The sequence below is a fragment of the Macrotis lagotis genome, chromosome 1, assembly GCF_037893015.1.
Source record: "Macrotis lagotis isolate mMagLag1 chromosome 1, bilby.v1.9.chrom.fasta, whole genome shotgun sequence".
NCBI lineage: Eukaryota > Metazoa > Chordata > Mammalia > Peramelemorphia > Peramelidae > Macrotis > Macrotis lagotis.
This window is the reverse complement of record NC_133658.1, coordinates 892,987,434-893,013,111: the sequence shown is the minus strand read 5'-3', so window position 1 is coordinate 893,013,111 and position 25,678 is coordinate 892,987,434. Positions and strand designations below refer to the sequence as shown.

At 40.0% G+C, this 25,678-nt stretch overlaps 1 protein-coding gene across 3 annotated transcripts in view; it reads left to right on the top strand.

Annotated features, from left to right (window-relative positions):
* Positions 1-24,725, top strand: part of TP73 (tumor protein p73) — a 174,176-nt gene extending 149,451 nt beyond the window's left edge. For 2 of the 3 annotated variants that reach the window (XM_074218653.1, XM_074218654.1), the window contains 8 exons: positions 2,486-2,595; positions 4,515-4,657; positions 8,755-8,843; positions 11,682-11,806; positions 14,473-14,624; positions 16,607-16,745; positions 17,986-18,079; positions 20,875-24,725. In XM_074218653.1, coding sequence (XP_074074754.1) covers positions 2,486-2,595; positions 4,515-4,657; positions 8,755-8,843; positions 11,682-11,806; positions 14,473-14,624; positions 16,607-16,745; positions 17,986-18,079; positions 20,875-21,195 — 1,173 coding nt within the window. In that variant the 3' untranslated portion in view covers positions 21,196-24,725. The remainder of the gene's footprint in view (positions 1-2,485; positions 2,596-4,514; positions 4,658-8,754; positions 8,844-11,681; positions 11,807-14,472; positions 14,625-16,606; positions 16,746-17,985; positions 18,080-20,874) is intronic. The other variant, XM_074218655.1, reaches the window with a different exon arrangement.
* The last annotated feature ends 953 nt before the right edge of the window (positions 24,726-25,678 follow it).

The following is a 25,678-nucleotide window of genomic DNA, read 5'->3' as shown; positions in this document are numbered from 1 at the left end:
AAATGTTTTTAGCAGCTCTTTTTGTGGTGACAAAGAATTGAAATTGAGGAGATGCTCATCTCTTGGGAAATGGCTAAAGAATTTGTGGGATATAATAATGGATTATTATTATTATTATTATTATTATTATTAATGAGCAGGCAGATTTCAGAAAAACCTGCTTACACAAAATGAGCAGAACCAGTAATAATGATAAGCTATGCTATTTAGCTCTTCTCAGCCATACAGTGATCAAAGACAATGCTGAAAGACTTGTGATGAAAATGCCATCTACATTCCGAGAAAGAAATGTGGACTCCGAATGCAATTCAAAGCATACGATTTTCAGTTTTTTTAATTTGCTTTTTTGGTTTTTTTTCTTTCTTGTGGTTTTCCCCATTTTGTTCTGATTCTTCTTTCACAGTATGAGTAATATTGAAATGTGTTTAACATGATTATGCATGCATAACCTATATCAGATTATTTACTGTCTTTGGGGAGGGAGGAGGGAAGGAGGGATCAAATTTTGCACAAATGAATTTTGAAAACTATCTTTATATGTAATTGGAATTTTTTTAAATCACAAAAACGTCTACTTTCCCAATATCTCAAGGTTATGTCCTCCCCCCCCCAATTCATCACTCAAAGCACCATTATCTCCCCTCACCTAGACTATTACAATAACTTTCTAGTTGGTCTTCCTCCCACTCTAATTATCTTCCCCTCAGCTTGCTAAGTGTTCCAACTGAGGCACAAGTCTGACCATGTCATGCCTCTCCCTAACTCAATAAGCTCTCAAATCTCCCTGTTACCTCCAGGCTTAAACAGAAAATCCTCTACATAACCTTGTCCCTTCCTTCTGTTTGTTTTCTCAAACTCTGAATCAGTTGCATTAGCTTATTTGATGTTCTTTGCACAAGATACTCCATCTCCCAATTCCTTTGCCCAGACCTTCCCATATGCCTGGAATTCTTTCTCCTCCTCCAACAACCTCTGCCTCCTGGAATTCCTGCCTTTCTTCAAGACTAGGTTCAAATTCTTCCTTCTGGAGGGCCCTCTGGCCACTTGAGCTTTTCCCTCTAAGATCACCTTTCTCTTCTATTCTGCTTATCCCTATTTATTTGTTTGTTTATTTATTTATTTATCACTAAAATGTGACTTTCTTGAGAGCAGAGACTTGCCCAGGGTCATCCAACTACTAAATGTCTGGGGCTGGATGTGAAGTAAAAGCTTCCTGACTCCATGTTCAACACTGTTCATTCTTCCTTTCCGCTGATTATATATGCAGACAGGTATGCACACCAATGGGTACCTGTATTTACATATGGACATGTAAATAGTGGAATCAAATAAATTAAATCACTTTTTTCCACACCCCCTCCGAGTTTTACTTTTCTTTCTTAAATATTTTCAAGTGACTCCTTCTTCTAGATCAGACTTTCCAGAAACAGAGATATATTAATTTCTCAAGTAATTGCTAGAGGTATTATTGATGGATACTAATTCCAATGGATACTAATACTAATACTAATTGATGGATACAAAAATTCTAATTTTTTTTAGGGGAAATCTGGTGGTTTATATACGTTTCCAAGCAGCTACTAGAGAATTCTAAGCAGTTATCTACAATCCACACTGCTTACATTATGGAGGGGACTCCAGAATAGAGTTTTTATCATACAGTGAAGCAGGGAGCTAGTGTTAGCAAACATTTACCCAGTACCATGAACTTTGGTAAGCAACTGAAAGACATTCTCTGAGCTCAAGGATCTTAAAAGTTAAAAATACAATTTTGTCTTTAAATCTTTACAAATAAATAGCATAGGGCGGCTAGGTGGCATAGTGGATAAAGCACCGGGCCTGGAGTCAGGAGTACCTGGGTTCAAATCCTGTCTCAGACACTTAATAATTACCTAGCTGTATGGCCTTGGGCAAGCCACTTAACCCTGTTTGCCTTGCAAAAACCTAAAAAAAAAAACCAACCCAAAACCAAATAAATATCATAGAGCTTCAGGACCTCCAAGATGAGATTATAATATTGTAACTCCCCCCTGCCCCCCCATCCAGAGATCCAAATTATGAAAACACCATTAGAATGGGAGTTCCATTTCTCTAATGTTAATGGAATATTTTCATTCTAGTGATTTGGTATGTGGCCAGTTAACCTTAGTTCCATAGTTGGAGCCTGAAGTTAATGGTCCAGTTATTTCAATTATAGTATTAATATTTTTCAAAAACAAAAGCAAACACCTACCCAACCCTGAAAAAAATGGTTTAATGCTTCCAAATAATTTTAATGTAGATTTTTTTAATGGATAACTGAGCTCCTACTTTCCAGATTTATCCAAAGTCAGAGCTCAGTTTGTCTGGGAATGAGTTGGATTGCCTCGGGCATCCCTTAAACCCTAGATCTAGTCCCTCAGAATCTCCTGAACCACTGAGTGGGCAGTGTATGCTTTTTCCCTGTATTCTACTCCTGTGTCTATCTCATTTTTCTTGAGAGCAGGTGGGGACAGAATTCACCACTATCTTGTACAACTTCATGTGCAACAGCAGCTGTGTGGGAGGCATGAACCGGAGGCCTATTCTCATCATCATCACTTTGGAGACTAGAGAGTGAGTCAGATGGGGGACTTGAATCGGTTGGGATGGGATAGGATGCCATGAAATGGGCTGAGAAGAGAAGTGAGGTGGGATGAAATGGATAAGAAGGGGTGCAGTGAGGTCAGATGAGATTAGATGGGAAGGGGCTGCTGAGGGCTCAGGTTGGAATCGGAGGCCATTCACTTGGGAGATAACTCCATGGCAGAAGGAGGAGATTTCAAATTATTGTTCCCTAGTAAATGTGAGGAGAAGACTCCTTCTAGCCCATTGTTCCTCTGGATAAAATATTACTATACTCCATGGATAGAAGAAGGAGAAGGAACTTTGATATCAATGATAATAATAATAATAAAAATTCTTATTTCTATAACAGCATGGTATAGTGGATAGAGAGTTGGCCTTGACTCAAGAAAATCTATGACATATTTTGGCTCTGAGGCTCTGGACAGGTCTCTTATTCCATCTTTGCAAGTCCCACAACCAACACTCTAAAATTATAAATTGCAAAGAAGATGTAGACCTGCCTTGGTAGAGGAATCTTCCCGACAGGGGAGTTCCCTACAGCAGAGGTGTCAACCTCAGAACCAGAGGGTCCCTCTTGGTCTACAAAACTACCCAGTGGGGCCTAACCAGATCTAAATTTAATTAGGAAATCTTTAGCAAAATGAACACAAACACAATTCAAAATAGATAATTGCAAATTAGTGGCTTTCTTTGTTGATACATAACAGCTAGGGATTTGAGTTTGATGCCTCTGAAATCACCTGGCCAGTTCCTGTTCCTATATATAGCATAGTTAAAGTTTTCAAAGGACTTTACTTTGGTCCTTACAGCACCCTTGTGAAGAAGGTGGTAATATTATTCCCATTTTGTAAGTCATGATAATGAGGATCATAGAGGTTAAGTGACTTTCCTAGAATCACTAGTCGATGTCAGAGACAGGATTTGAATCCAGATCTTCATGACTCCAAGCACTCCCAAATATCTTGGGAAGCATGCCATGGAACAAAGGCAATGTGAGATAGTGGAGACAAGGAGCCTTCAGAAGACGGGCTGAATGTGACTCCTAATGTTCGTCCCTCTATGAAACAGTAGACCAGTCATTTGCTATATTGAGGAAGTGAGGCATGGTGTCCCCTAGCCTTTCAGGAGGAAAGACAATTTGGTGAAGGGGAAGGAATGTTGGCAATGGGACCCTTGGGTTTGAGGCTGCCCTCTGCTGCTCTTTAACTTCCTCCTGTGGGCCTCAGTTCACATTTGTGTGAAATTATACAAATTTTTCTTACTGGTCCCTTTCCATTTGAAAATTCCATGGTTCTTTGTCTGTTGTTCTAGGTTTTATTATGTGAAGCTCATTTTCCTCCTATCCCTAAAATGAATTTGGACTAATTTTCCAGAATGTCCCTTCCAACTCTTACAAACTGATGACTTTATTTACTTGATTTCTTTTTTTGTCCTGGCATGTAAGACAGTTTGGGCACTTTTTAATCCTTACAAAGTATTTACAGTCACTAGGCTAATGGCCCTCCCAAGGACAGCTCCTAAGCATTGGGGTACTACTGGATGGAACCAAAGTTCAAGTTTGTACTCAACCCTTACTATTTGTATGACCTTGGTTGAATCCATCTACTTTTTAGGCCACAGTTTCCTCAAAGTCCTGCAGTTCTACTAGATTCTCTGGTTATTGGTGAGGAGAATGGGTGATTTTTCAAGGTCGAATACTTTTATGTCCACTCCCATCCCTTCCGCTTCCCCTTCCCCTTCCCTGTCTCTAAAAAGAATAGGAGAGAAAACTATGGCTGGTTCTGACCTGATTCATCTGTGCCAGGGTTAGTTGGGGTCAAGGGGCATCAACTAGGTCTGTAGGTACATAGATTCTCCATGCCCCAGAGATGATCATGAGTGAGACCCTGCTTCTGTTTGCGTGACAGTGGGCAGGTTCTGGGCCGGAGGTCATTCGAGGGGAGAATCTGTGCCTGTCCAGGCAGAGACCGGAAAGCAGATGAAGATCATTACCGGGAACAGCAGGCGCTGAATGAGAGTGCAGCCAAGAATGGTAACGCTGCCAAACGCAGTAAGTCTGGCGGGAGTTTTAATTCAATTGTTCAATTCACCAAGCCTTTATTAATTGCCTGTCTCCTGTCAGCCAATGAAGATACAAAATTAAACAGAAGTCTGAGAATGAAACTCTAGAGAATGGAGAAGTGGGTTGGTGGACTTGGGAGTCATCTGCCTAGTACTGACAGTTATATCCATGGGAGCTGAGGAGTCAGATTAATTTTAATAGAAACTTCTTGTGATAAATAAGCCTCTGTTTTCCAGGTTCTTTGAAAGCCCTGGTTAAGTCTGACTGAGATGACTTGAAATCCCTTAGGCCAAATGAAGGTAATTGAGAATAGGGCACAGGACTATGAGTCTTGAGGGCCAGCCACCCTTAGAGAATCTGATACCGAGGTGATCCAGCAATAGAGACTGAGCAGATATTTGACAAAAAGGAAGAAAGATGAGAGAAAGAATCACAAATACCTAGAGAGGAGAGAGTATCTAAAAGGTAGGGGTAGTTAACAGTGTCAGATTCAGCAGAGAAATCAAGAAGTCTGAGAAAAACCCTTGAGAGCTAGTAATTGAGAGATCACTTGGGACCTTGGAGAAGGCAGTTTCATTTGAATGTTGAGGTGAGAAATCAAATTGTAAAGAGTTGAAAAGTGAGTAGTAAGTGAGTAAATGGAAACAGAATGTAGTTGGGTTTTTTTTCTAGGAGTCTGGCTGTGAAAAAAAACATCAAGAGGATGATGGTTTGCAGGAATGATGGGATCTAATGAAAGGCTTTTTTTTAAGGATAAAAGAAGTTAGGCAGGTTTGTAGATTTGTGGAAAGAAGGGAGGGAGGAAGAAAGGCAAGGAAAGAGAAAGAAAGGAAAGAAGAAAGAGATTGAGGAAGGAGTGAAAAAGGGAAGGAAGAGGGAAAAGAAGGAGAAAAAGAAGAATACACACACAGACACAGACACATGGCCATTCTGCTTAGTAGAAGGTGTTTTTCCCTTGAGAAGTTCCTTACTTACAAAATCACAGGTCGAAACCAAATAACAATTGTTTTATCTTGTATAATATATATATACATATATATATATATATATATAATCTTCATTATATGATTAATGCAGAATGTCCATTTATTATCAAATATATGTTTTATATATATATATATACATATATACACTCACACGTGTGTGTGTGTGTGTGTGTGTGTGTGTGTGTGTGTGTGTGTGTGTGTGTGTGCTAGAGAGCCCCTGGAGCTTATCGGGCAAAGGAATGACATGGTCAGCTCTTTAACAATATCAATTTGGTAGCTCTATGGAAGGTACACTGAATGGGTGGGAGATATGAAGCCTGGAGCTCTCCTAGGAGTCCATTCTAGCTGGTTGAGGTAGTGTATTTCTACAGCCTATGCTTCAGGGAAGGCTGAAGCTGGTGGATTACTTTCGAATAGGACCTCTGGACAGGAGAAGACTAAACTGTTGTGTGTGTGCACAGTAAATCTGACACCAATATGTTGAGGCCGCTGCCATTCTAGGCTGGAAAAGCCGGTAGTGCTCAGGACTGGGCTCTTCCACTCCCACAGCCACTGCACTTCTAGCCTTGGCAAGATAGGAAAACTCAGCCTGACAAAAGGGAGCTCATGTCACCAGTCCAGGTTGGAGGTAATGAGGGTCTAGACTAGATAGTTAACCATGTGAGTAGAAAGGGGTTTGTTGCAAACTGAGCTGGAGGGAGGTAGGATTGAGAAGACTTGGCAACTGATTGGAAATGGGAAGAAAGAAAGAGAGAGGAGAGAGAGAGAGAGAGAGAGAGAGGAGCCAAGGATGATTCTGAGGTTGTGAAACTAGGTGAGTGGAAAGATAGTGGTACCCTTGACCCATACAAAGAAGTGCATCAGTCACAACCAAGACAGACAACTTAGTGGCCTGGTGGATACTCCTAGGAGTCCATTCTAGCTGGTTGAGGTAGTGTATTTCTAGTACACACACACACACACACACACACACAGTGTGAGTGTATATATGTATATATAGGAGTGGGTACTGGCTTCAAATCCTGCCTCAGACACTTATTAGCAGTGTAGCCTTCTTAACTTCTCTTTACCTCAGTTTCCTCATCTGTAAAATGAGGATAATAGCAGTAGCCACCTCCTAGGGCTGTTCTGAGGACAAAATGAGATCACATTTGGGAAGTATTTTGTGAACCTTAAACTGCTAGCTGCTATTCTGGTTACTCACCCTGACCACCCAAATCCTACAAAGTCAAACCAGAGAACTGTATTTTTAGGTAGCTGGTGCTGGTAGTAGACCAGGTGGGACTATAAGCAGCTGGCCTAGCTAGTTCCCACACCAAGTCAAGTATTCCTTTTTAAATTCCATGGTATTGAGAATAGTTAGTTTTGTTTCTCTTAATTTTGTTTTTTTAACACAGAAATTTTTAGTTAAATCTAGTTAAAATTTAGGCAAATTTTGTTCAATTTATTTTAGTTAAATTCAGTTAAATGTTTTATAGGACCATTCATTTTTTACATTGGGAGAAATGTGGATGCTTTTCTGTAGAGTTAAATGGATTAGGAGATGTCCTGTCAGTCCTGGGTATACTTTGAGACTTTGTGGAAAGAACACTGGATTTGGGGTCAGGGAACTGAGGTTCAAATCCTGGTTTTTCCTCCTACCTACCTTAGTAACCTTGGGAAAATCCCTTAATCCCTCCTAGCCTCAGTTTCTCCATCTGTAAAATGAGAGCTCTATAAAGATTCCTTTCAGTCCTATGTCTCTGATCATATGACTTCAAAGGACTCTTCATCTTCCAATTCTTTCTTTCACTGATCTCTATTAGCAAATTCTTCTGAAGCCATCAAAGGGAAAGTTAAAATCTGGCCACAGACACTTCCCAGCTGTGTGACCCTGGGCAAGTCACCTCATCATTTGCTTTAAGTTTCCTTATTTGCTAAACAAGCTAGAGAAGGAAGTGGCAAACCACTTCAGCATCTTCACCAAGAACTCCCCAAATGGGTCCCAGAGAGTCAAACAGAACTGAACAATAACGGAAGTCATCTAGTTCCTCCCCCCACCCCCATCATCCCCAATTTACAGATGAAGAAACTGAATCTAGAAGGTTAAACAAATTATCTGAGGTCACACAGGGAGTGACAGAGCTTTGACTTGAGCTCCATCCGGTCTTGGGGCTCCAAACTCTTTTCCATTCACATTGATCCATTGAAGGGTCAGTAAGTTAGTAAGTGACCATCATGGCCATAAAGCATAAAGTTCAAGACTTGGGGGTCAGAAAGTCTAAAAGGTTCAAATCCTTCCTTTGACATTTATTAGTTGTGTGGTCTTCGATTTCACTTACCTCTCTGGGTCTCAAAAAGGGGTACTGACCCTGGATTTGGGAGAGGTTGTGCATTGAGGGTTTAATATTAACTGAATTTCTATATAATTCAATGTAATTTTTTATAATCTGATATATTTTATTTGATGCATTTAAAAATATGATTATGAGAAGGGGTCCATAGTCTTCCCCAGATACATGTTATAAAAAAATTTGAGAACTCTTGTCCACAGACATCTCTACTGAGGCACAATTGGCTGATAGTCTTTGTCAGTGGAGGAAGTTCCTTTATAATTATAATTATATATCATAATGGAATTAATGGAATAATGCATCCTTTACCTATTTGAGGATGAATGCCATATGAATGGACAGAGGGCTGCAAATAAACTTGGGGCAAGTCCCTTCCCCTAATTCATTCCTATAAATTGAAGAGGGGTTTGGGTGACATGTTGAAAGCTGTTGGTTACCTGTGTGTTTGTATTTTCTTTTCTGTGTGTATTTGTTTATATATAATCTTGAACCCCTGCCCATCCATGCGTGGGCTGAGGCAAGATTGACTCTTATTCTTATCCTGCCCAGGCCTCTGAAACAACCTAATCGGCTTAACATTTTTTAAGCAATGAAATAATGACTTGGCCTCACCCCCAGTAAGGAGGTTAGAGATGGACATAGCATTGGGAAATGAACAGTGAGCCGTTTGTTTACCAGATTTCTGTTTCTCCTTATCTCCTTCCCCTGCCCCCTCCCAGACCCTCTGCTGTCCTTCTAATGAATGGTCTTTCCTGTCTCACTTTAGCATTCAAGCAAAGCCCACCTGCCATCCCTGCCCTGGTGGCCAATGTGAAAAAGAGGAGACATGGGGATGAGGAGATATACTATATGCCTGTGAGTAGTCCCCTGTTGGCACCAGTGCTGGCAGGGTCTCTGACCAGGTTGGAGATGATGAAAGAAAGACTCCTGGTTAAGAAGAGTTGGGGGTTTGGGATTGACACCAGGGATGGTCTGGAAAGTCAGTTTAACAAATCCAACAAACATACATTATGTACCTACTATGTGCCAGGCACTATAATAACAACAACTAACTTTTATGTGGCATCTACTGTATTCCAAGCACAATAATGATAACTTTTATGGAGCACCTACTTGTGCCAGGCATTATAATAATAACTAACTTCTGTGGATAACCCTCTGGGCCAGGCATTATAATGGAGCATCTACTGTGTGCCAAGCATTATAATAATAACTAACTTCCACAGAGTACCTACTGAGCACCAGATATAATAACTAATTTTTCTGTAGAACCTACTATGTGCCAGATAGTCTAATAATAACTATTGTGCAACCTACTGTGTGCCAGGCATTATAATGGAGCACTTACTATGTGCCAAGTATTATAACAATAACTGATTTCTATGGTGTACCTACTGTGTGCCAGACATTATAATAATAATTAACTTTCATGTAACACCTATTATATGCCAGGTCCTATAATAATAACTAACTTTTAAGTGTCACCGACTGTATGCTAGGCCCTATAATAATAATTCTTATATAGCACCTACTCTGTGCACTGGGCTAGGCACTTTACAATTATTATTTCATTTGATCCTCACAACAACCCCTGGGCAGGGGGAGGTAGGGTGCTATTATTATCTTAGTTTTGCAGACAGACAAACTTGCCCAGGGTCACTCAGCCAGTATGTATCTGGAGCTGTATTTGAACTCGGGTCTTCTGGACTCTAGACCCAATGCTCTGTGTACTCTGGCGCCTCTTAACAGCTTCAGCTATGCTAGATTCTGGGTGTATGAATTCAGAAATGACTGGCTTCGAGGAACTTGCATTCTCTTTCTAGAGGACTGATTCATGGAATCAGCATTTACTCAAAGGAGCAAATTTAGGCAATGTAAAAACAAAAGGGAGCAATGAAATTGAGTTGTAAAAGTCAAAGCAAAGCATGACGTTAAACATTTTGCATGTGCAGTGCACCACACTAGCTGTTGCGAAATACAAAAACAGGATAGTCCTTGCCCTCACGGAGCTTACGCTGTATTGTAGGAGACAGTTGGTGCACAAAGAAGATAGAAAATGTGCAGAGTAAATACAGAAGAATTTTGGAGGGAGTAACAGGAACAGGGGCAACCAGGGAAGGTCTCATGAGGGAGGTGCCGCCAGAGTTGAATTTGAAGAAAGCTAAGAATACCTGGAGGCTGAGATGAGGATGTATATTCCAGGGATGGGGTAGGACTTGGGCAAAGACATGGTAATGGGAGATGTATGTGAATATAGTAGCATTCAGGGGTAATGGAGGAAGACTACAAGAAAAAGTGCTCTAGGAATATTTGAGGAAGGGGAGAAGACCTGCAGTTGTGGGGAATCATTGAAGGCTTTATGAAGGTGAAGGCACCTGAATCTTGTTGGGAAGGAATCTAAAAGATACAGATGAGAAGGGGGCATATCTCAGGTATAGGAGAAGGTTCATGTGGCCACCGAGGCAGGAAGAGGCTTGTTAAGTAGTCACAATGGATTGATGAGAGTGAGAAAGGCAATAGTTAATAATGAGAGATAAGGTAGGAATGGTAGGCTGGTGCCACATTGGAGAAGACCTGAAATGCCAGGGTAAAAACTCAATATTTTAATCTTTAAAATACAGGAAGCCACTGAAAAATTTTGAGTAAAGAGTGACATGGTGACATCTCTGCCTTAGGAAGATGACTATGATGGCTCTATGGAGGATGAGTTGGAGAAGTGGAGGGGGCAGGGATAGCAGCTAGGATGCTGATGTCTAGGTAGGCAAGATGAATGAGGGCGTGGAGAGTGGACAAATAATTACAAACAATTTCTATGTATTTAGCACTGAATCGGGAAAAAAAGACATGAATTCTTCAAGGCATCTATAATCTGATTGGAGAAATAAGATCCATGTGCCCTACCAGAGAACAGTATCATACAATGTGGGGGAAAAAATGTGGGATAAAAATGAACTGTGTGATTCAGCTAAAGCCAGCTCTATCTTAGCATAGCAAAGAGGAGAGATTGTTTTGACATCAGGGAGTCTGGCTTCATTGGAGAAATAGGCAGCATTTTGGTGGGTTTTGGAAAAATGAAATAGGTTACAGGAACAGATGAGGTAGAATACTGAGCAATGGAAGGTGTGATCAATGAGCATGGCAGGCACAAGGGCTGTGGGAGATAATGGACTGGAGGGAAGAATGACTGATAGAATGGAAAGAGGAGGGAGGATGGTGTATGGTGGACTTCTTTCTGACAGAACAGTCAGAGAGCACTGGAAGAATTTGTTGTTGTTCAGTGTCTTCAGTTGTGTCTGGCTCTTCATGATCCCATTTGGGGTTTTCTTGGCAGAGATACTGGAGTCATTTTACAGAAAAGGAAACTGAGACAAATAGGGTTAAGTTACTTGCCTCAGAATCCCACAGTTACTGTCTGAGATCAGATTTGAACTCAGGTTTTCCTGAATTCAGGATCATTGCACCTTTTTGTTACCCCTAGCACAAAGAAAAGATGCTTTTGGAATCTGCCTTGTCTTTCTAATTTTACCATCATGGGGACCCATTTTCAGATTGAGGCCAGCCTAGCCCTCTCTTTTTTCTTGGATGACTCAAATCCTAGTTCTTTAACCTGAATCTAGTCTCATGCATGAGGACAAATGGTCATCCATCCACGAATTGGGGACTTATCTTTATTCTGATTTGCTTTCAACTCAGGTGCGTGGCCGAGAGAACTTTGAAATACTGATGAAAATCAAGGAGAGCCTGGAACTTATGGAACTGGTGCCTCAACAACTGGTTGACTCTTATCGGCAGCAGCAGCAGCAGCTTCTCCAGAGGCCGTGAGTACTAGTTTCTTCTCCTATCTCATTTCTGCATCTTTTCTCATTCATTTCTCCATTCATTCATAGGCCCACATGACCATTCAGCCATATGTTCATCTATCCAGAATTCTGTATATTCATCTATCATCTGCCTTCTATGCAACCATTCATTCATCCTTATCTCTTCATCCATCCATCCATTCAATTATCTTATTTCACCATCCATTTCTCCATCCAACCTCCCTTCTATACATACATACATCTATTCATTCATTCTCTCCATCCTCCCTTCTATACATCCATACATTCATTCAGTCATCCTATCTCTCCAACTTTTAATTCATCCAGCCATCGATTTATCTTCCTGTCTCTTCATCATCCTCCCAGCTGCACATCCATTTATCCATTCTCTTCTATGTATATCCATCCTCCACTCCCTTTGAAATCTCTTGTTCTTTAGGCTAGTTAAAGGCAATATTACCTACATAGTACCTACTAGCTCTGTGTCCCTGGGTTAATCACTTAACCATTCTGAACTTTATTTCTTCATCTTTCTAATGTGTATAATAATAATTGTACCACTTATCTCAAAAGGTTGTTGTGAGAGAAGTACTTTGCAGACTTGGAAGGTTTGCAGAAGCCTAAAGACATTGTCATTATCAGCAACAACAACCACCACCACAATATCATCACCACCACCTGATTTGAATAGGAAGAATCCAGATATAGCCCCAGTGATTGGCAGTGCGTTACCGTCCACAGTCCCAAACAGCTTAGTACCTAGTGACTCATCACCAGCAGGTTGGCCCCTAGGTGATGAGTTGTCCCAGTCATAGCAACCCACAAAACAGTGGAAGGCTTAGAATCTGCAGCCAGGGAGACAATGCTCATGTTAATGAAATCAAAGAGCCTTGGAATATTGCCAGAGAATTAAAAGAAGATCAGAGATATACTAAGAACTGTGTAAAGTCAGAGGAAATGAAGGAAATTTTATTTATTCAATTCACTTAAAAAAGCATTTGTTTATTTATTTGGAAGGCAATTATGGTTAAATGACTTGTCTGGGATCACACAGTTAGTAATTGTCAAATGTCTGAGGCTAGATTTGAACTCAGGTCCTCCTGACTCCAGGACTGATGCTTTAATCACTGAACCACCTAGCTATTCCCAACAAGCATTTATTAAGACCTTCTGTATCCCAGATGCTGGGCTGTACACTAGGCTTAAAAAAAAAATACAAAAAGGTGTGGCTAGGTGGCACAGTGGATAAAGCACTGGCCCTGGAATCAGGACTACTTGGGTTCAAATCTGGTCTAAGACACTTAATAATTACCTAGCTGTGTGGCCTTGGGCAAGCCACTTAACCCCACTTGCCTTGCCAAAAAAAAATACAAAATGGGGTGGCTAGGGGGTGCACTGAGGGGTGACTAGGTGGCAGGGGATAGAGCACCAGCCTTGGAGTCAGGAGTATCTGAGTTCGAATCCAGTCTCAGACACTTAATAATGACCTAGCTGTGCGGACTCGGGCAAGCCACTTAACCCCATTGCCTTGCAAAAACCTAAAAAAAAAAAATGCAAAAATAAGAGAGACCCTGTCAATCTTACATTTTAATTACATGTGCACAGATTGAGTGTGTGTGTGCATGTGTGTATGTATGTTAGTTTAAATATGTAGATTATATAATATATACATACATTTAAAAATAGTGATAATAGATATAGGTAGTTAAATAGCTATAGAAAGAAAGATTTAAATAGATAGATAGATAGATATAATAGATAGACAAACACATAGTTAAATAGATAGATAAATATAGACACATAGTTAAATAGCTAGATACAGCCTGAAAGATAAATAGATAGTTAAATAATTAGATATAGCTAGATATCTAAATAGATCGCTAGGTATAGCTATAATGATAGACACAGATAGTTAAACAGAGAGCTAGAGATAGAATAGATAGGCATAGATAGATAGACAGATAGATATATATAGAGACAGACCAGATATAGTTAAATAGAGAGCTAGCCAGATATAGATAGAAAGCAAGATAGACATAGATATGGTTAAATAGTTAGATATAGAAAAATAGCTTCATATGGAAAGTTAAATAGATAGATACAGATAGATATTTAAAATAGATAGCTGGAAAGATAGATATAGAAAGATATAGATAGATAATAGAAGATAGTTAAAATTAGCTAGCTAGATATAGCTAATTAGACAGATGATAGATAGATAGATAGATATGGATAGTTAGATAGATATACAAAGATAGATAGCTAGATATGGAGAGATGGTTAGATGGATGGATAAATGGGTGATGGATGGATAAACAGATTAGATAGCCAGACAGATAGAAAGAGAGGCAGATAGCTGGATAAATTGGAAGATGTAGGAGAGAGTTTCAGAAGAAGTTCCCTTTAGGACATTGTACTTGAATTAAGCCTCAGAAAGAGCCAGGATTTGAGCCAAGGATTTGAAAAGATAGAAGTTAAGGAGAGTATTCCAAGCAAGAGCCAAAGACATGGAAGTGTGATAAGTCAGCCAGTTGGGGGATGGAGAACTCTGTGAGAGAGAGTAATGGGAAATCTGTTTGGAAGACTAGTTGAGGATTCAGAGAAATATTTCCTAGATTCACAAGTGTGGCATCCCATCGTGATTATTCTCATTTCTTTGGTAGGAGTCACTTACAGTCTCCCTCTTCCTATGGCCCAGTCCTCTCACCGATGAACAAAGTCCATGGAGGGATCAATAAACTGCCTTCAGTCAACCAGCTTGTGGGGCAGCCTCAACAGCATAGCTCCGCTGGAGGACCCAACCTGGGGCCGATGGGTAAGCCTGTTTTGATGGTGGTATCATGAGGCATGGAACTCATAACACTGAAGCAGAGGGAGAGTGACCCAGGAAACTTCCCTCTTCTCACCCCCTACCTTAGTAGGATGTTCAGTCACAGGCAGATAAAGAACTAGACAAATGGATGGTCTGGTGGAGGGCATCAGAAATATGGACATTTAGAGTATCACTCATGAGCTGTTGGGACATCTTTGTGGCCTCCCTACCTTCCACCTCAGATATGCCCAATAGAGAAAGAAGGTGAGAACGTGAGAGGGCTGAGTTTATAGCACTGCTGAAGAAAAACTTCCTCTGGCTTGTTGTCTCTGATCCTCTTATTAATTAGGTCAAACTTTTCATCATTTCAATGTCTACCAATTCCATAAGTATATATTTTTAAAATATAAATTTCTTTCAACAAGTATTAAACAATTATTGTATGCAAGGTGTTAAGGAATGCAAAGATGACAATATAGTTTTTACCCTTAGGGAATTTATTTTCCATGGGATGGAGTAGGGTGTGAGAGAAAGGATTTGATTTGTACATAGACAGGCATGAGATAGAGTATGAAGAAGAAAAGAAGAAATCAAGTCAATTAAATAAGCATTTGTTGAGTATTACTATGCTTAACAAATTTGTATCTATTATACAAGCAAATTTTGTTAAATATTTACTGTATATCAACCCCTGTGGGAAACAGTGGGGACAAAAATGAAACAGCCTTTGCCCTCAAGGGAATAATAATCCACCCCAACAAATATTCCTGAAGGGAAGTGAATATCCTTAAATAATGGAGGATTTACGGAAAGGATTTCTTCAAGAGAAAATGGGGGGGGCTAGGTGGATAAAGCACCGGCCTTGGAGTCAGGAGTACCTGGGTTCAAATCCGATCTCAAGACACTTAATAATTACCTAGCTGTGTGGCCTTGGGCAAGCCACTTAACCCCGTTTGCCTTGCAAAAAAAAAAAAAAACCTAAGAGAAAATGAGGAGGGAGTGAGCTCCAGGTATAGGCATGATCACTCCCATATGAATAAACCAAGATGGGAGTATACAGGACAATACCAGAGAATGGCCAGTCATCTTGGATATATTTTTCAAGGGATGCACCATCAATTCAGTAGAACTCAATGAAGTAAACATAAAAGATAGGATGGTGTTGATGGATAGAGAGTGGACCTTGAAATATGAAAGATATGAGTTCAGTGCTCACCCCCAGATGGTCATTGATGGTGTCCTTGGATAAGGACAGAAACAGGGGGAACTTTCTAAGACTTTAAGTTACAGAGTCATTGCCAGTGAAGGAAGCTTCCATTGGGATTTTGCTCCATACTTTTAGAAACCAGAGATTCAGACCAAAAAATCCTTGCCTTCATGTAGCTCACAGGCTAGGACATTATAGAAATAACTACAAGACAAAATAGAAAAAGTTGGGTGATTAGGAAAGATACAAGTAAAGGAACTTTTTAGAAAATATATACATGCCTCCTTGACTCTCAGGAAAGAAGAGAAGGCCAAGAGATGAAAGGCAATTTTCTTCTGGTTTTTGCTTGTTTGTTTGAGCTCTTTTGTTGGAAACTAGGATGTGTTGGGATATTCAGTTCATTTTTCCATTTTGATCTAAGCATCTACAATTGGAAAAGCATTTTTAAGTGTTAAGTTCTGAAGATAAGTTAACAAGAATGAATGCTGCTCTAAAGAAACTTACATTCTAAAAAGGGAGGCAATCAGTATATAGAAATAGATGATGAATGTATTAAAATGAATCCTAGATCATTTGGGGAGTGTCGGAGAGATCAGGATCTAGGAAAAGACCGACATGCTTTGAAAGAAGGGAGGAACATATGTTGAAGGAGATAGCAGATGGTCCTTAAAGAACTCCCGGGGAATCTCCTCTCCTAGTTTCTCAGTCTCTCACCTGGTAAAGCAAAGGGATTTCTCCCTTCTTTGCCAATAGCAGGTTTTGCTGTTTCTGTCCACAGGCCCTGGAATGCTGAACAGCCACAGTCACCCCATGCAGTCCAATGGTGAAATGAATGGTGGCCACTCCTCACAGTCCATGGTCTCAGGGTCACACTGCACACCTCCTCCCCCGTACAATGCTGACCCCAGCCTCGTCAGGTACACCTGTCTCCAGGCCCCTCCATATGGCATGTGAAGCGTGTGACAGCTTCTTTTCTGTTTCCTCCCCGCCATGACCCTGCTCCGCCTGCCTCGTTCTCTTGTCCACTAACCTTAGAACTGGTCTGCTGCTATGGCTCTGTTAACTGGTCACCAGTTCCAACTGAGAAATCTAAGAACTGTAGAGTGAGATTCAACCCACAGAACTTTCTCTGGACTACTGAGATCAGGGCTAAGATCAAGGGAGGGGGTGTTGAGCACATTAACCAAAAGTTGTAGAGCCATTCAAACTAACTGCCCTAATACTTGTGGGATACACAGGTAGGTCTTAACTGGTTAGCATGTGTTTGCTGTGGATGGAGTCCTTTATTCAGTAGGAGTAGTGAACTGGAGAGTAGGATGAGAAGTGCAAAAGATAGAAGACTATCCTTGTATTCCAGGTGATTCCTTTCTACCTGGGCTCCAAGGGAGTCTTGCATGTCTGATGTTTAATTAGTCTGGGGAAGGATAAAGGCTGGGAAAGAATAAGGTCTTTGGACCAAATCTCCAGAATGTCTTATACAAAAAAAGAAAGTACTACATTCTGGCTGGTTTGTGGGCTAGGCCAGCCTTGGCAACAGTCGCTGAAGTCAGATTAAAGGGCAGATAACTAGTGTAGAAACTTAGGGAAGGCAGACTAACCCATGTGGTTGGATCCATTTTTCTCTGTATCATCCACAAACTAGTATTGGAGTCTGGAAAGTGAAGATAATTCCAGAGGCTGGAAAGAAGATTGTTAAAGAACTCTGATTTTGCTTATACTCATTCTTAATAAGAGACAGAGAGTCAGGGTTCAAATTCTCACTCTTCCTTTTACTACTTAATTGAACTTTATGGCCTCAGTTTCTTCTTCTGTTAATGGTACTCAATGTCCTCTAAGTTCTGTTTCAACTCAAAAATCCATGCTCCTATGGGAAAAAAGTCAACCAGGGGAAGGAGGGAGGGTACAAAGGGTCAAGCATGGACTTATGGTATTGATAATTCTCCATGTTTTAAGTTTATCCAAAATTTGATGTGTCTCTAGTCCTGAGGCCTTGGAGATTGTCTTAAAAGAGGAAATACAAGAACTCCCAAAGTCTATCACTGAAAAGAGCCAGCCTGTTCCTTGAGGGTTGGCAGGTCCTGAGCTGATGATGTATGAGGCCAGGGCTTACATACATCAGAGTTAACGTCACTTTATTTTCCCAAACTTTTTCTTCAGTTTTTTAACAGGATTGGGATGTCCAAACTGCATCGAGTATTTCACATCCCAAGGGCTGCAGAACATTTACCACCTGCAGAATCTAAGCATAGAGGTAAATGCCTTGGCAGATCTCTTCTTTCCATTGGCTCTATCAGGTTCCCAACATATAGGAAAGAAAAACAAAAAAATGATGGCAAACGGGGGGAAGAACAGTAGAATAGTCATGGGAAGGAAAAGAGCATCTTCCTTCCTTCCTGTCTAATGATGAGGAAAATTTCTCTCCTTCCTCCATAATCCTGATTCCTATTTGAGCTCCCATCTTTTTTTTAGAAAAGAATCTTCTATTCCCCTAAACTTGGCTATGATTTAGAAGTCAAACCCTAACAAATTTTGTTCAAAAGAGATTGATTAGGATAAGAAACTTTTGTGAAGTGATACTGATTGCATTTTGAGGTGCTGCATAGTATAATCAGACAGATCTGGGTTCAAGACTTGGCTATAATGCATCTTTGGCCACTTGATCAACCCTAGAGAAGTTACTTCACCTCCAATGTCTTGGACAGTTCCCTGGAATTTATCTACTAAGTCATAAGTGGGTTGCCCAGCCCCATGCTGATAACCCAGATCCTTCCCATCTTCATGGGATAGTACTCAAGACCCATAAGGTACAAGATTGCAAGAAGTAGAATTTCTGTATTTTATAATTTTATATTCACCTAAATAGAGCAGTTCCTGGAGCATCTTGTGGTCTGTGGAAAGAACATTGAGAATTTGTCCTCAGAGGATGCAATTTAATCCTGGCCTGAGTCACTCACAAGTTTTGTAATCTTGGGCAAGTCACTTGACTTCAGTTCTCTCATCTTTCAAATGGGAATGATACATTATCTACTCTACCCACTTCCAAATGGTAGGATGCTTAAATGAAATCTTCTATGGAACCATCAAGAATTACAGAAATGCAACAGGAATAGTCATTAATTGTATAACTATTAATCTTGGTTAATGGTATCATATATAATCTGAACAAGTCAGAGCTGGGAGGGATCTTAAAACACAGGTCAGAGCTAGAGGGAAACTTAGTACATAGAATATTCAAAATGGGTAAGACCTCAGAACATAGAATGTTGATAGTTTAAAGGGATCCTAGAACACAAAAGGTCAGAGCTGGGAGAAAACTTAGAAAATAGAACACCCAAGTTGGGCGGGACCTTAGAACATAAAAAGTCTACAGCAGAACTGTATATAGCAGAACATAGAATGCCAATAGTGGAGATCATGTAATCCAATCCTCTCATCATACTGAGCACTTTTATGTCTTAAAGCATTATATAATGTGACTTCTTAGAGTGATACATAAATTGGGACTCAAGTGTTAGGCTCTTTCCTTTAGGTTACGTTGCTAATAGAATACCACTGGCTTAACTGTTCATATAATTGATAGGGCCCTGGGGATATTAAAATAAAATAACATTATTCTTAATCTAAATAATAAACACACTATTTTTAATCTAATAAATTAGGTAATGATTCTGTTGAACTAAAAATTTGCTTGGTTCAACATGTCTCTAATTTAAACCACACACACACACACACACACACACACACACACACTTTATTCCCTTGCTGTGGTTAGTGTGATTTACAATAACTCACACCAGTAGAGGGTTTTAAGGTTGGTAAAGCACATTCCTCACAGTTCTGTCTATTGTAGGTTTTCTTATCCCTATTTTATGAAGAAGCAAAAGCTATTTAAGTGACTTGCTCTAGGTCACATAACTACTAGGATTTGAACCCATATTTTCTAATTCCTGCAAAACTGAATCTTGTCCTTGGAATTCCATGACAGTCACTACCTTAGCCCCTTGGACATCCTGCCCATTTCTCAGCTTCCTTTGGATTCACTCCATTTGGGATTCTCCAGTCCAGGGTCATCCCTAGGGGAGAGACAATGGTCTCTCATTGTTAACTGGGGTCAACTGCATAGGTTCAGGCTTCAGATGCTGTCATCACTAACGCCACAAAAGAGGCAGTCTCCAAGCTGTGTCTGAGTGAAAGTTTTAACTCCCATCTCACCATGTGTGATGCCTGTGTTTCTAACATAAGTGTTGGGAATGGATTTGGGATTATGTTCACTTTTTCCAAAGTTGGTCATGAATTTCTAGGTCCGTTCTATCCTCCCCCCCTGCCTTTTTTGGGGAGTCATCTTGTGATGTCTGTAGATTATTTATTTATCACCTTCCTTGCTTTCCCTCTCCCAGGCCAATGATGCCCACTGGACCATCTCTGTTCAATGAGCTCTTTCTATTGGCAACCACTATCTAGAATTTCATTTCTATACCTGAGCTCCAATTCAGTTAACATTAGTCAGATAACATGTGGTTGACCGCATAACCTAAATAGGCCCAAAGCTTTGCCCTCCCATGTGTGCTTCTTTGAAATGTTCCTCCTTGCTTCCTACAGAATCAAGAGCATCTTTAGAAAAACACACATATGATTTATTCTAGACAGCAGATATCAGTAGTGAGATTTGGGTTCTATTATGGAGACTTTGTGTATGATATCAGTCAATTAATGTTTATTGATTAATGGATTTTTGTCAATATTGTTCTAGTATAGATTTGTTTCCTTAAATAATTCACATTAGTGTTGAGTGCACAGGACTTCCCCACTTAGCTCCTGGTGTTTCTGTCCCAAAATGTTTTTAAGCTTTTTAAGCATTCCATGGTAAGGCATGGCCCCATAACCACCAAGATTTGACTTTGCTTCAGAGTAGAGGTTCCATTCCCTATCATTGAAGTCAGAAAGATACCACTCCCTTGTAGGAGGAGAGGAGACAATTCTCTTGTCCCTAGTCACTTCACTCCATCTCTTTCTGATCTTGGTATATTTGCTATGTGCAACTTGCAGGATCTTGGGGCCCTGAAGATTCCTGATCAATACAGAATGACCATTTGGAGAGGTCTTCAGGAGCTGAAGCAGAGCCATGACTATGGGGCCCAGCAGCTTATCCGCTCGAGTAGTAATGCTTCAACCATCTCCATCGGGAGCTCAGGGGAGCTTCAGCGCCAACGTGTGATGGAAGCTGTGCATTTCCGAGTTCGTCACACGATCACCATCCCCAACCGCAGTGGGGCAGACGAATGGGCAGACTTTGGCTTCGACCTCCCTGATTGTAAATCCCGCAAACAGTCCATTAAAGAAGAGTTCACAGATGGCGAGATCAATTGAAGATAGGGAAGGGATGACTAGGGGGAGATTTAGGAGGGGGTTCCAAAGTTGTGAGGTCCCCCAACGAGACTAGCTTCCAAAGGATAAAAAAAGAAAGGAAAAACTCCAGTTATGGGAGATGGTGAAGAATATACAAGCCTTAAGCCCCTGGAGAAAGTTTTGCTTTTTTTTTCTTTCATTTTTTTGTTCCCAGGACTGGAGCTTCAAGCTATAATCAGCTCCTAGCCAGCCAAGATGGTCTGTCCATCTGCTGGGTCCCTCTCCCAAGAAAACATTTCTGATGTCCTTCAATTTGGGAGAGGTACGAGGGCATTCAGAATGCCCATTCAGGATGAACAGCCTGAATATTCTGTAAATATTTTGTAGTCCTGCACAGACTTATTTTGTGCATCTGATTGATTAATTGTACAGTTCTCACGGTTCATGAGATTGTTAAAATAAAAGGACAGTATCTTTCTCTGCCCTCTACACTCCTTCTGTCCACTCAGAGATATTTGAGTGGGGAAGACCAGTATCATCATGAAAACTGACTTCAAATCTTTTGCATCTCAGCTTCTATAGAGATTCTGCCAGTTTTCAGACCCTTTGTAACAAGGGGATCTGCCTTCTTGATGGACTGCCAAAAAAAAAAAAAGTATTTTTCAACGGCCTTCAGTTCTCCACAAAGAAGCTTGACTATGTCATTGTATTTCAAATGCTATCTGTGTGTGTGTGAGCTCCTGCATCTGCTCTATAAAAGAAACCATTGATTTTTCAAGCTCATTTTTCAAAGTGGCTTATTCATCCCCTACTAATAAGGCCCAATCAAGGCTATTTTTCTTAACTGGTTTGAGGGTGAATCAGATCCATTCAGAAGCTGTGGCCAGTTTGGCCAAGAATCAGATAGTCTTTTTAGAATTTTCTTTTTTCCTCCTGCACCCTGGCTTCCTTTTCCACCCCAAATTTTCTTATCCTCCCCCTTGACCCCCGATGTAATTTACATTTGGAGTCTGAATTCAGACAGGAAAGATGGATTACTGAAGTGCTCAACTTCTCTGGGAAACTGACCACTTGGACATCCGGGTGACCCCAGCTCACACAGAGATGGACAGTGTATTTCTCATATTATTGGTACATGTTCATATTTGATAAATTGAAACATTTTTCTACATTGAAGTTCAGGGTTTTTTTTTTTAACGTTTCCTTCTCAATATGTGGTGAAGGCCTCTTGTCCAACTTTTTAGCAGATTTTCAGTCAACAAAATGACCTAAGAAAGATTGATAGCAAAATCCATTTAAACATGCTACTAGTTTATGGGAGTTTCTTTGAAATATCTGTTAATACAGTCCTGATTCTAAAACAGGTGGCACAAGTCATCTGTAGAAAGGGCAATTACAGGAAGAGTCTGTTCTGGACATTCTATTCCATATATGACCCTGAACAAGTCATTTAATCTCTCGATGCTCTTGGCAGTTCTCCAAGATTGCAAAGAAGATGCCAATTTGCATTGGAGGAGGGAGTGTCCTCATCTGGGACTTGCCTGTACCAATGAACTCATCAGTCTGGTCTCTATCCTCACTTTCTTCTATGGGAATAGCTTTACTATATCATCTATGGCCATATGGTTTGGTGGGTAGGGAGAATTGGGGTGGAATGTGTGTGAAGAGGTGGCATCTAGAATCAAAGAAGAAACAAAAAGTAGGTATAGGAGCCACAGAGTATTTTACAATCACTAAGGCACTAATTCAGATATCCATCCCCAAGAGGTCCTCCCTGGGACAATTCATTCCTTCCTTCCTTCAGTAATCATTTATTAAGGGTCTCTGTGTTGTAAATAACAAACTCTACAAGGAAAAAAAATCTATCCTCTCAAGGACGGAAGTTTCACTAGGGAGGGAGAAAAAATATATGCAGATAAGTCCCCATTCACATGGCATCATTTCTTAGTTAACCAGTGGGTTTTTTGCTAAGTGACTTAGAGGAGTTCTAACGCTCTTTCTCATCATGGAAACTTTGGGCAGTCTGGTGAAACCCATGAACCCCTTTCTCAGATTTATGTTTCTTAAATGCATATCATAAAATCTGTAAGATTATAAAGAAAATGAATTATACTGAAAGTTATCAAAATGTTTTTAAAAATACAAACCCACAGAACTCAACTTAACTAGACAAAGTTAAATTCTCTGTTTTATAAGACAAAATTCATCTGATTAAATGGGTCATCTAAATTTCAGGGAGGTCATAGCTAGGCTGATTTCTTAAAACCAATTTTTTTCCCCTGTGCCTTTGTGTGTGGATAGGAAGGTGGAGGAAAATTTTCACAAAAAATGGGAAAGGCCTAGCTTTAAAGGGTCAAAGTCTCCTACTGTATCGATGCATCATCCTGATCCATATATGACCACTGGTCCCAGATGTCTTTGGAGGAGGAATTGAGGCTGATGACTTTGCACAGCATCCCCTCACTTGAATCCAATTCATTTATATATATCATGATATCACCTCCCTGAAGGCATGATCTTCTTCCAGATTGAAGGAGAAACATCCATCAATTAGGACATGACTTGTGTTGGTGCCTTATCTGAGTATTAGAGGCTAGGGTGGAAGGAGAAAGTTCAAGTTTAGACTAAAGAAGGCCAATTCCATGAAAAGATCTGGGCAAATTTGCCTTCCTGGGCCCTGAATTCACATGCATGAAAAAAAGTAAAATGAAGTCACTCCTTCACTGCCAGAGGCAACCCCTTTATCTGAGTGTAAATCCATATTCAAGAACAATTTTTTCTAATAAACTCAAATCCCTGCCTTTCCCAAATTCTGCGTTTTAGCACTGTCATTCCAAAAGCTGTCTATCCTTTTTGTTGAATAAAGTAGTGAAAGAAGGGAGAAAAATCCATTTAAAAGGGAAAAGTAAGCATATTCTTCTGGCAATCAGGCAGAAAGACTGTGGAGAGGTTGCTTTGTACAACTGATTAGAAAAGGACAAGGTTGGGCTGAGATTCTCTACAGTTCACCTTGCTTCCTCAAGTATCCCAGGTAAGGAGCATTTTTTAAAATGTTTCCTAGGTATACCAGAGGCTCCAAGTTAATTCAGTAAGTATGGTATATTTCTAAAAGTTTTCCCTAAGGCCACTAAACCATATTTTCTTTCAAAACGGTCCTGAATTGGCCATACATGGTGGTCTTAACTGAAGACCTCTTCTGCTGAGAAAAAGGTTATTTCATCCAGATTTACCAGTCAGGCTCCTAGTGACATCACTGTTAGGAAGAGAACCAGAACCAGGCACAGGTCCGAGTTCTGTAATCTGGGGTAAGATAGGACTCGCCAGTGTTTCTGACGCTTCTACGTTCGTAGCAAATTAAAGCACTTTAAATGCTTTAAGATTTTAAAGAAAGAATTCATGTTTTCAATATTATATCATGCTTCTTCAGGCAGTATTCATGGATCTATTCCAACAATATTGTTAACTTTTTTTCAGTAATGTTATCTTGGAAAAATGTGTTATTTTTTTAGCTGTGTTTTTGTGGGTTTGTAACATAATAAAGCACATGTTCAAATGGAAAGGTCTCTTGTGATAAAATAGTAGTTCCTTATGCTGGGAGTCCAAATAAAGTCACTAGAGAGGGCTGAATGAGTGTAAAGAATATTAATGATAAATAATAATCAGTTAATATTTATATGATGCTTTATTGTTTAGAAAGTGCATTACAAATATCTCGATCTATTCTCACAATTCTGGGGAGGTAAAGACTATTATCTCCATTTTATAGATGAAAAAACTGAGGCAGAGAACAGATTGGTTTAATAAAGTCGTCAACATTTATTCTGACTTGATGGCTATTCAAGACTTGCAGAAAACAGTGCTGCTGTTTTCAATATCAGGGAAGGTTTGGCAGGCAGGTTAAGAGCTCTGAAGGCTGAGAAGGGTTGTGTTTGTTAACTCAAGATTTTGAGGATGATTCTCACCAACGTCTGAGTCCTGCAACCAAAACTCCAAGTTCAGAAGAAAGGCATTGTGAAGAGTCTTGGTGTCAAGGAGACCTGGGTTCAAGTCTCACATCCGACACATGGCAGCATGATCCTGGTCAAGTTGCACACCCTTCTCAGTACCTGCAGGCAACTCTATAACCTTTACTATGTCATGGGATCCCTTTGGCAGCCTGGTAAAATCTATAGACACTTGCTTAGAATAACTGTGTAAATCACAATTTCAAAACCAAAGGATTACAAAGGAAACTAATTATATTGAAGTGTAGTTATCAAATCATTAGAAAAATAATTTCACAGATTCAAAATTAAAAACCTCTACTGTAAGACAGAAATTACAGTTGGGTTGTGTCTCTTTCATGAAAGGAACTTCTACATTGGAAGTTCCCTCACACTGATGAAATTTACTGATCTATATCAATATTAAAAAGAATATTATTAAAATATTTTTAAAAAATAATTTTTGAGGTCCTTTTACACAGGATTTAATAGTGATATTCATTCCATTTTCAAGAATTGAA